Raw genomic sequence first — 10,522 nt, 5'->3', positions numbered from 1 at the left:
TGCCTGGCACAGAGCACACAGCCTGCACACAGCTGCCTTCATCCATGTGGGGCCAGGGGCAACTCTGAGCCCTGGGGAGGCCCCGGCCCCCACGAGAATGGGGTGGAAGCATCCGGTGGAAACAGCCAGTGGATGGAGCCCTGAATGGTTCTTTGGTGGCTGAGCAGCTCCAGGCATCAACCGTGAGCCGAAGGCACATGATGGTCAGATGGGTCCCGCATCCCCAGCCCGCCCAAGCTCCCAGGGGCACCGTGCTGCGTGAGAGACCGCAAATGGCCACAACACGGGACTGCACTCAATTGCTCCTTTGACAATCCCCAGGGGCTGCATCGCAGCCCACAGCACGGCACCCTCCCAGGGACACTTGGGGGAACGTGGCTGTGGCCGCATATGGGCTCTGCCCCCTCACGCTGCCCTTGTTGTGGGGTCCCCAGGGCATGCAAAACCCCATGGTGTGTGGGATCTCCAGTGTGCACGGCCCCAGCGCACCGGGTTCCCAAAGGGTTCAGGGAAACCCCGCTGTGTTGCACGGCCCCCAGATGGCATGCCCAGCCCCGGAGCATGCGGGACCCCAAGGCGCACAGAGACCCCGTTGTGCACAGTGCCCCAACACGGCTCAGCCCCCAGCTACCCGGGCACAGGACGTCATGTGCGTGCCCACCCTTCTCAGGAGGAGGAGCCGAGGGAGCCAGCTTTAAATTAGGACAGAGAAAGGGCCCTTTCTTCCCCATCACCATCGCTGAGCTCCGGATACGCCAGGCAGTGCTGGTGGGGAGGCAGCTGAGACAGCAGAGTCCCTGCGCTGCTGCCCAGTGGGCTCCTGGGTGGGGGACTCCTTCCCCATCCTTGTGTCTGGGGCACAGAGGTGCCCACATCCCTTCTGCCTCGTGGTCGGGCGCTGTGTGAGTGCTGGTGGGGCTGATTGGGAGCACAGCGACTTTGCGGGCGCTGCGGTTGTGCTCAGGGCCACGGCCCCCAGCCAGGGGGTCCCTGGGGCTGAGGCCGGGGCCATGTCGACGCTGGCCCCCCTGCGCCTGCTGCGCGAGCCCTGGAACGCCAGTGAAGGCAACCAGAGCAACGCCACAGCTGGGGCTGGTGGCGCCTGGTGCCAGGGGCTGGACATCCCCAATGAACTCTTCCTGACACTGGGGCTGGTGAGCCTGGTGGAGAACCTGCTGGTGGTGGCCGCCATCCTCAAGAACAGGAATCTGCACTCTCCCATGTACTACTTCATCTGCTGCCTGGCCGTCTCCGACATGCTGGTGAGCGTCAGCAACCTGGCCGAGACGCTCTTCATGCTGCTGATGGAGCACGGCGTGCTGGTGATCCGCGCCAGCATCGTCCGCCACATGGACAACGTCATCGACATGCTCATCTGCAGCTCCGTCGTGTCGTCCCTCTCCTTCCTGGGGGTCATCGCCGTGGACCGCTACATCACCATCTTCTATGCACTGCGCTACCACAGCATCATGACGCTGCAGCGCGCCGTGGTCACCATGGCCAGCGTCTGGCTGGCCAGCACCGTCTCCAGCACCGTCTTCGTCACCTACTACCGCAACAACGCCATCCTGCTCTGCCTCATCAGCTTCTTCCTCTTCATGCTGGTCCTCATGCTGGTGCTCTACATTCACATGTTCGCGCTGGCTCGCCATCACGTGCGCAACATCTCCAGCCAGCAGAAGCAGCCCACCATCTACCGCACCAGCAGTCTGAAGGGAGCCGTCACGCTCACCATCCTGCTGGGAGTCTTCTTCATCTGCTGGGGGCCCTTCTTCTTCCACCTCATCCTCATCGTCACCTGCCCCACCAACCCCTTCTGCACCTGCTTCTTCAGCTATTTCAACCTCTTCCTCATCCTCATCATCTGCAATTCAGTGGTCGATCCCCTGATCTACGCCTTCCGGAGCCAGGAGCTCCGGCGGACGCTGCGGGAGGTGGTGCTGTGCTCCTGGTAAGCGGCGGCACAGACAGGAGGATGGATGGATGGATGGATGGATGGATGGACAGACTGACGGGTGGATGGACAGATGGAAGCACTGTTGGGTTTCCCCTGGGTGGCCCAATGCAGCCGGGGTTGGGCTGCCTGACCTCACGCTCCCAAATAAAGCCTCTTTGCAGTGATGTGTGCCTGGCACCACACGTGGCCGTGGGTGCTGGGTGCGGGGCAGCGCTGAGCACCGGCACCTGGGCGCTTCCCACCAGCCTGCGCCCCACGTTCACCCGCAGACAGATCGCTGCCCGACAGCAGCAATGCAAGCACCGGTTCCGGCACCACTGCCATGGGGGAATCCGGCGGCCCCCGAGGGGCTACACCGGGGGGTGGGGGCTACAGAGCGCGACCACCGGGGGACAAAGGCGGCTCCTTTGGCGAATGCCATTGCCTTTGTTCTACGGCAGCGCACGCTGCGGTCCGCGGGACTCCGGGACACCGCACCCTCCCCCGGTACGGCCCCCCCCCGCGCACAGCCCCCGGTGGGCGTTGGCTCCTTTTTCCCCGGGACACGAAGCGGATCGTGATCCCACCCTAAGCGATGCTCGGGCGGGTCCGGGGGACACCCATCGCCGTGCCGGCACCCAAGCCCCGATGCGGGGTCCCGCAAGCGTATCAGAGTGGGCGGGTCCCCTCCCCTCCCCCACAATGGCTGCAGACACCCCTCCCCCACCTCGCGTCCCCCTCCCCTCTCCGTGTGTCCCCCTGGCCGTGCCCGTGTCCCCAGGGATGCTCCAGCAGCGCGGTGCCGCCGGGTCGGCTCTGGCCGCTGCCGGGGCCGCGCGGTGCAGCGGGGTCGAACCCGGCAGGAGCGCATCGGACCGGGCCGGGTCGGGTCGGGACGGGCGGGGCTGGGCGGGGCGGCGGCGGCGCCGGTGCCGCAGGGGCAGTTGCAGCGCTGCGGCGGAGGCCGATGATTGGCGGCGGAGCGACGGTGACGTCAGCGCCCGGCCCGGTGCGGCGCGGGGCGGCTATAAAGGCGGCGGCGGCGGCGGAACCGCCCCCCGCGCTCCCGGTGCCGCTCCGCTCTCGGTGCCGCTCCGCTCCAGACCCGCTCCGGTCCGGCCGCACCATGAGGGAGATCGTCCACATCCAAGCGGGGCAATGCGGCAACCAGATCGGCGCCAAGGTAACGGCGGGGCGGACAAAGGCCCCCCCCCCCCTTCCCCTTCCCGCATCGCCTCCGTCCCCGCCGCACCGGGAGGACAAAGGGCCCCGCCCCGCTCCTTTGTCCGCCGCCGCCGCCCGCGGGTTCCGGCGCCGCCGTCGCCCTTCAGCACCGCGGACAGCGCCCGCCCTGCGGACGGAGCTGCGGCTGCGGGGTGGGGCTGCGCCCCCCCGGGATGCGGGACCCGCTGCGCCCCCCCGCCCGGTGCGGGATTCACACCCAGCCTGGGGTGGGGAACCCGGGTGCGGCTGCCCCCCCATCCCCCCCTCCTCCTATCCCGGCCTTGGGTTGCGGCTTTACCGGCGCGGGGGTCCGGGGAGGGGGGAGGGGGACGACGACGACGACGACGACACCCGGAGATGCTGACCCCGTGCCCCCGCCCTCTCCCCCCCACCCCCCCAGTTCTGGGAGGTGATCAGCGATGAGCATGGCATAGACCCCAGCGGCAACTACGTGGGCGACTCGGACCTGCAGCTGGAGCGAATCAGCGTCTATTACAATGAGGCCTCCTGTAAGTGGCCCCCCCCCCCCCCCCCCCCCCCCGCATGGACCCCACCACCTCCTGTCCCCACACTCCCTCCCGTGGCCATGGTCTACGCTGGGACAGACGCCTGCCCTCAGTCCTATGGGAACCGATGGTTTTGAGAGCGGGTGGGGAATGCACCCAGCCCCATGGGGATCCTATGCTGTGGGGACGAAAGGGAGGGAAGCGTCAATGCACTGAGCTCTGTGGTACATGAACAGATCCCATGAAGCTCGTTAGAGGTGTTTGGTTTTTTATTGTTGTTGTTTTCTTTTTTTGAGGGGGATAGGGGAACATGAAATAGATGGACCGACCCCATGGGACTCTGTAGTTTGGGGGGTGAGAAGGGGGAAGTGGAAATTGCCACTGAACCCAATGGGAACTCCTTTGTTTAGAGGAGGAGAGGAGACAGTGAAAGGACCCAGCCTCAGAGGTCCCTGTGTTTTGGGGCACGGACGTGCACCCCCTTCCCCGTGGTGGTGTTGGGTGGTGCCTGTTCCCTCTGGCACGCCATGCGGTCTCTCTGCAGCTCACAAGTACGTGCCTCGCGCCATCCTGGTGGATCTGGAGCCGGGCACGATGGACAGCGTGCGCTCGGGTGCCTTCGGGCACCTCTTCCGCCCTGACAACTTCATTTTCGGTAGGTGGCCGCACCCCACACCGGGAGGGGACGCCCCCTGGGGCTGCCTGCGGGCGCATCCTCGCGGCTCCAACCCAACCCCAAATCCTGGCACCGTGCCCTCCGCCCAATGCACCCTTTGTGTGTCCCCATCCCCAGGTCAGAGCGGGGCCGGCAACAACTGGGCCAAGGGGCACTACACGGAGGGGGCCGAGCTGGTGGACTCGGTGCTGGACGTGGTGCGGAAGGAGTGTGAGAACTGCGACTGCCTGCAGGGCTTCCAGCTGACCCACTCCCTGGGTGGGGGCACGGGCTCAGGCATGGGCACGCTGCTGATCAGCAAGGTGCGTGAGGAGTACCCCGACCGCATCATGAACACTTTCAGCGTGGTGCCGTCCCCCAAGGTGTCGGATACGGTGGTGGAACCCTACAACGCCACGCTCTCCATCCATCAACTGGTGGAGAACACAGATGAGACCTACTGCATCGACAATGAGGCGCTGTACGACATCTGCTTCCGCACGCTCAAGTTGGCCACCCCAACCTATGGAGACCTCAACCACCTCGTCTCGGCCACCATGAGCGGCGTCACCACCTCGCTGCGCTTCCCCGGGCAGCTCAATGCTGACCTGCGCAAGCTGGCTGTCAACATGGTGCCCTTCCCACGCCTTCACTTCTTCATGCCTGGCTTCGCCCCGCTGACAGCACGTGGCAGCCAGCAGTACCGTGCCCTCACCGTCCCCGAGCTCACCCAGCAGATGTTTGATGCCAAGAACATGATGGCCGCCTGCGACCCACGCCACGGCCGCTACCTCACCGTGGCCACCGTCTTCCGCGGCCGCATGTCCATGAAGGAGGTGGACGAGCAGATGCTGGCCATCCAGAGCAAGAACAGCTCCTACTTCGTGGAGTGGATCCCCAACAACGTCAAAGTTGCAGTGTGTGACATCCCACCCCGCGGCCTCAAGATGTCCTCCACCTTCATCGGCAACAGCACGGCCATCCAGGAGCTCTTCAAGCGCATCTCGGAGCAGTTCACCGCCATGTTCCGCCGCAAGGCCTTCCTGCATTGGTACACGGGGGAGGGAATGGACGAGATGGAGTTCACCGAGGCAGAGAGCAACATGAACGACCTGGTGTCAGAGTACCAGCAGTACCAGGATGCCACGGCTGAGGAGGAGGGCGAGATGTACGAGGATGATGAAGAGGAGTCGGAGGCACAGGGTGCCAAGTGACGGCCCTGCACTCGCTGCTTTGGGGGGGCCCTGGCCTCACCCCCTGGTGTCTGCTCCCCTCAGCCCCATGTTAGCTCAACCCCTCGTGTGCCCCCTCCCTATGGCCTCCCCCTTTCCCCTTTTTTTGTTTTTTACTGTTTGTGTCTCATATTTTTTTTGAATACTCAATAAATTTATGGCTGTCCGGTTACTCCTGGCTCTGGTTTCTGGTATGGGGGGGAGGGGGCTTATATAGGGAGGGGGAGTGAAGGGACAGCGGGAGGAGGGTGTAATATTTCCTTTTAAACCCATAATGGAAGGGAAATGGGGGACCACGAGATCCCACTGGGGCCATGCCCAAATTCTGCTCACGTAATGCTGAGTGCCACCCCATGCACTGCTGCAAAGCCCCCCCAGGCTGTGCTGTGCCCCCTTCCACGTGGGCTCTGTCCCTGTCTCCTGCCCCAAGCACTCTGCACGGGCCCAGCAGTGTCCCTGGACCATGTAGGGCCGTGTTAGGCTCTAAGGGAGCCAAGGGCACCCCGACACACAGAGCCTGAGCAATACGGGGTTCCCACTCTTTCTATGGGAGATTCCCTGCTCCTCCTTCGGTGCTAAAGCGTCTCCCCTAGTCTCTTTTTGGGGCTGGTGAGGCCCACCACCCTCTGGGCGTGCGGCGGGGGCTGCAGGACCGCGGTGCTGCGCAGACAATGGGCTGCGAGGCGGGGGGGGGCACGGGATCCATGGGACCCGAGGCCGTCCGCAGCCCCACCCAGCGCTGTGCGCTCCGCCGGCCGACAGGGGGCGCTAGAGGGAGAGGCGGGCCGAGCGGTGGGCGTGGCTCGGCGCTGTCCCCGCCCCCTGGCGGCCCGGTGCCGGTGCCGGTGCGGGCGGTGCCCCGGGGTGCCGGTGCCGCGTCCCGCAGGGCGATGGCGTACGACGAGAGGCTGGCGCGGTTCCGGCAGGCGCACCTCAACCCCTTCAACAAGGGCCCGGAGCCTCCCGGTGGTGGTGGTGGCGGCGGCGGCGGCGGCGGGGCGGGCGAGGACGATCCGCTGCCTCCCGGTGCTCCCCCGCTGGATGCGGCCCGGCGGCACGAACCGGGCCACGGAGACGGGGAGGGCTCGGAGCGGCCCATGGACCTGGGCCTGGCGGAGGACCACTTCTCTCGGCCCGTGGTGAGTGGGGGCGGTAGGGCTGGGGGCAGCGGCGGCGCCGGGGGCTGCGGTTCACCTTTCTCCCGTTCTCCTCCCGGTCGCCCCCGCCGCAGGGTCTCATCCTGGCCCCCGACGTGCAGCAGCTGCGCCGCGCCATCGAGGAGTGCCGCCGCGCCATCCTGGCGCTGCCCGAACACTCGGAGCGGCAGAAGGACGCGGTGGTGCGGCTCATCCACCTCCGCCTCAAACTGCAGGAGCTGCAGGTGGGGCTGCTGGGGTCCCGGGGCAGCTCTGAAGGCGGGGTGAACGCCGAGGGTCACGGGGGGGGGTCTGAAGATCCTGCGGGGGTCCTGGGTGGGATGAGTGTCCTTGAGAAGGGCTCTGAAGGACCTGCGGGGAGCCCTAGGGATGCTGGGGGGTGTTCTGGAGAGGGATAAGTGGTGGGGAAGGGTACCGAGGGTCCAGGGAGGGGTTCTGAAGGTCAGGACCTTGAGGGTCCTGAGGAGGGTCTGAGGGAGGGCCTTAGGAGGCTGAGGGTCCTGGGGTGGAGGATGAGAGTGCAAGAGTGTGGATCTGAGCATCCTAGCAGATCTCTGAAGGTCATGGAGGGGACTGTGAGGGTTGAGAGGGGGTTTTGGGGGCAGGGAGCTGGGGGTCCAGGAGGATAGGGACAAGGATCTTTGGGAAGGGATCTGAGAGTCCTGGGGTTGTTCTGATGTTTCAAGGGAAGACCCTGAGGGAATGGGGCTCTGAATGTCTTGGGAGGGAGGTGAGGGTCCTGGGAGGACTCTGAGGGTCCAGAGGGCACCAGAGGGCTGTGTTGACCCCCCCCCCCCTCCCATAGGACCCTGATGAAGAGGAGCCCAACATCCGCGTGGTGCTGGAGCACCGCTTCTACAAGGAGAAGAGCAAGAGCGTCAAGCAGATGTGTGACAAGTGCAGCACCATCATCTGGGGCCTCATCCAGACCTGGTATACCTGTACAGGTGGGTTGGGGGCATTGACACCCCCCCTGCAGTCCCCCCGCAGCCCTGAGCTGACAACCACCTGCCCGCAGGGTGCTACTATCGGTGCCACAGCAAGTGCCTGCCCCTGGTCACCAAGCCCTGCGTCAGGTCCAAGGTGAGCCACCAGGCCGAGTACCAGCTCAGCATCTGCCCTGAGAGCGGGCTGGACAGCCAGGACTACCGCTGTGCCGAGTGCCGGGCCCCCATCGCCCTCAGTAAGGCACCGAGGGCTGTGGCTGTGGGGGAATCTGGGAGGCGTGTGGGGCTGGGGGAAGCTGGAGGCTGGGGCTGGGGGATGTTTTCGGAGTGGTGGTGGCAGTGTGGGTGCTGGTACCGATGTGTGCCTCACTGCAGGGGGGGTGCCCAGCGAGGCCCGACAGTGCGACTACACCGGCCTCTACTACTGCAGCAGCTGTCACTGGAATGACCTGGCTGTCGTCCCCGCCCGCGCCATCCACAACTGGGACTTCGAGCCCCGCAAGGTGCCTGCGGTGCTGGTGGGGGGCACAGGGGACTCAGGGATCACTTGGGAGGCTGTGTCCGCAGGCAGGGGTCCCTGGGGACTGTGTCGCTGGCTGGAAGACACTTGCAAGGCTGTGCCTCTTTGGCTGTGGGGTCTCTCAGAGCCAAATCCGTTGGGCCAGGGGTAGAGGGCTCAAGCTGTGCCCTGTGAGGCCCCGCTGGCCCTGCACGCAGTGTGACAGCAGTGTATGCGCAGGTGTCCCGCTGCAGCATGCGGTACCTGGCGCTGATGGTGTCACGGCCTGTGCTGAAGCTGCGGGAGATCAACCCTCTGCTCTTCAACTACGTGGAGGAGCTGGTGGAGATCCGGGTGAGCGTGGTGTGGCCGCGGGTGGGAGGGTGACACGGGGTAGTGGCAACATGAAGGATAAGCTGGGAGGGTGCCTGAACTGCAGGGCTGGGACTGACCCAGCCTTGTCCTGGCGCCGTCCTCACCCGATGCCCACCCTTATCCTGTCCCATTCCCACAAAACACCTCTCATCCCCGTCCCTGTTTCCATCCTGACCCTGCCACCACCTTCTCCCTGTCTCTCTCCCCACTCCCATCGCATCCCCGGCCCCGGCGCCCCCACAGAAGCTGCGCCAGGACATCCTGCTTATGAAGCCATACTTCATCACCTGCAAGGAGGCAATGGAGGCACGGCTGCTGCTGCAGGTCAGGCCCGGTGGCGGGCAGGGGGGAGGCCCTGGGTATGTGGGCACAGCAGTGACATCTGCCTGCCCGTGCAGCTGCAGGACCGACAGCACTTTGTAGAGAACGACGAGATGTACTCGCTGCAGGACCTCATTGACATCGAGGCTGGGCGCCTGAGCTGCTCCCTAACTGAGATCCACACCCTCTTTGCCAAGCACATCAAGCTGGACTGCGAGGTGAGTGGGGCGGTGCTGCAGGGCAACCTGGGCTGAGATCTGGACTGGAGCCGTAAGGAGGGCACTGGCGAAGACCTGGAGGTCCTTGTCAGCACCCAGGTACCAGGGGCTCGTCTGTTTTTTCTCACCCCAGCGTTGCCAGGCAAAAGGCTTTGTGTGTGAGCTTTGCAAGGAGGGCGATGTGCTTTTCCCCTTTGACAGCCACACCTCAGTGTGCACTGACTGCTCCGCCGTCTTCCACAGGTATGGTGGGTGCCTTGTCTGGAGCCACCTGCATCCCTTTGGGTGCTGCAGGGGGGGAGGGACGGGTGGTTCCAGGACCTTCGTGCTTCCTAGCATTCCCCAGAGCATCCCTTCCCCGCAGGGACTGCTACTACGACAACTCCACCACGTGCCCCAAGTGCGCCCGGCTGAGCCTGCGCAAGCAGTCCCTCTTCCAGGACTCTGTGGCCGAGGCAGAGCCCTAAGCGAGGGCCCGTCTCCACGGCCACCGGGGCCCCGCGATGGACAGATGGCCGCGGAGGCTGCCCTGCAAACTTCACTTCTGCCACTCACGTGGGGCCAGGACTTGTGCTGGGTGGGGGTCCTGCACTTTGCAGCCACGTTGTGTGGGCGAGCGTGCTGGCAGAGCCGGAGGAACGGGCTCTTCCAGGAAGGGCGAGGGTGCCTGGATGGGGCTGAGGTTTCCACGTGCTCCCAAAGGGCTGGGCATGGCGTCTGGGGGAGAACCGGGGCGTCCTACCCTGGTGGGGCTGCCGGCAGCCACCACGTGCAGCCACGTGCTCTGGGTGAACGCTGCCTGGTTGGATGCTGCTGGTCGGGGGGGGGAAGCATCTCTTCTTCCTCCCCTGCATTACGGGACGCATTAGAACACTGAAGGCCGGGGCGGAGGGATGCTGAGGGGGGGTTTAAGGGCAGTGCTGGTGTGTGACACTACGTCAGGGGTGGGGCACGCCACTGCCTCTGCTTTTGCAATTGCTCAGTGCTGCTCGCGGGAGCCCCTACTGCACATGCTGTCCCCCAACACCACTCCTGCAACACTTGCCCGGTCTGTCGCAGCTGCGTCGCCTCTTTGCACAGCGCCAGTCACAACTTTGCCTTGGGGCTGCTCCTGGAAGAAGGGGGGCAGGGCTGAGGGAGCTTTGGTGGGCACTGTGGAAGCAGTGGGATGGGCCCTCATGGATGAGGTCTGGCTCTGCCCCAGTGCCAGCTCCCCTGCATCCCTCCTCCTAGCTTTCCCTATGCTCAGTTCTGCTCCTGCAGAGGCTCCCCACATCCCCCCTCCCTGTAACCTGCTGCTCCTGGCAGCCCCCACCCCATACAGGGGTTGCATCTCCCCTTCCCTGCAGCAATGGACACGGGGCAGAGCAGTGGCCATGGGTTGGTTGGTTTTACCAGTACACACAACTGCTACATGGCGGTGGGCCGTACAGTGCAGACACTGCACAGCTC

The 10,522-nt window shown here is 65.2% G+C and overlaps 3 protein-coding genes across 5 annotated transcripts; all 3 read left to right on the top strand.

Moving 5' to 3' along the window:
• Positions 1-1,010: 1,010 nt before the first annotated feature.
• MC1R (melanocortin 1 receptor) lies at positions 1,011-1,955 on the top strand (the record flags this gene model as incomplete). The annotated part of the gene is made up of 1 exon (XM_079541414.1): positions 1,011-1,955. One exon carries the CDS (start codon positions 1,011-1,013, stop codon positions 1,953-1,955), a length of 945 nt encoding a protein of 314 aa, XP_079397540.1.
• A 1,107-nt stretch (positions 1,956-3,062) lies between these two features.
• On the top strand, positions 3,063-5,535 carry TUBB3 (tubulin beta 3 class III; the record flags this gene model as incomplete). Of its 2 annotated transcripts, XM_079541251.1 has the most annotated exons (4): positions 3,063-3,119; positions 3,561-3,669; positions 4,211-4,321; positions 4,460-5,535. In XM_079541251.1, the coding sequence occupies 4 exons, from the start codon at positions 3,063-3,065 to the stop codon at positions 5,533-5,535; spliced, it is 1,353 nt and encodes a 450-aa protein (XP_079397377.1). The 2 variants fall into 2 exon arrangements, with proteins under 2 accessions (XP_079397377.1, XP_079397378.1); XM_079541252.1 differs by lacking the exon at positions 3,561-3,669 and having other exon boundaries at positions 4,219-4,321.
• A 908-nt stretch (positions 5,536-6,443) lies between these two features.
• Positions 6,444-9,537, top strand: DEF8 (differentially expressed in FDCP 8 homolog; the record flags this gene model as incomplete). 2 transcript variants are annotated; one of them, XM_079541629.1, is made up of 10 exons in its annotated part: positions 6,444-6,692; positions 6,785-6,934; positions 7,516-7,657; positions 7,729-7,893; positions 8,033-8,160; positions 8,397-8,510; positions 8,775-8,855; positions 8,930-9,070; positions 9,204-9,313; positions 9,435-9,537. In XM_079541629.1, 10 exons carry the CDS (start codon positions 6,444-6,446, stop codon positions 9,535-9,537), a joined length of 1,383 nt encoding a protein of 460 aa, XP_079397755.1. The 2 variants fall into 2 exon arrangements, with proteins under 2 accessions (XP_079397755.1, XP_079397754.1); XM_079541628.1 differs by having other exon boundaries at positions 9,417-9,537.
• Positions 9,538-10,522: the final 985 nt, after the last annotated feature.

This window comes from Tetrao urogallus (genome assembly GCF_951394365.1).
Source record: "Tetrao urogallus genome assembly, chromosome: 12".
Lineage (NCBI taxonomy): Eukaryota > Metazoa > Chordata > Aves > Galliformes > Phasianidae > Tetrao > Tetrao urogallus.
The sequence above is the reverse complement of the archived record's forward strand: the minus strand, read 5'-3'. Positions and strand labels throughout refer to the sequence as shown.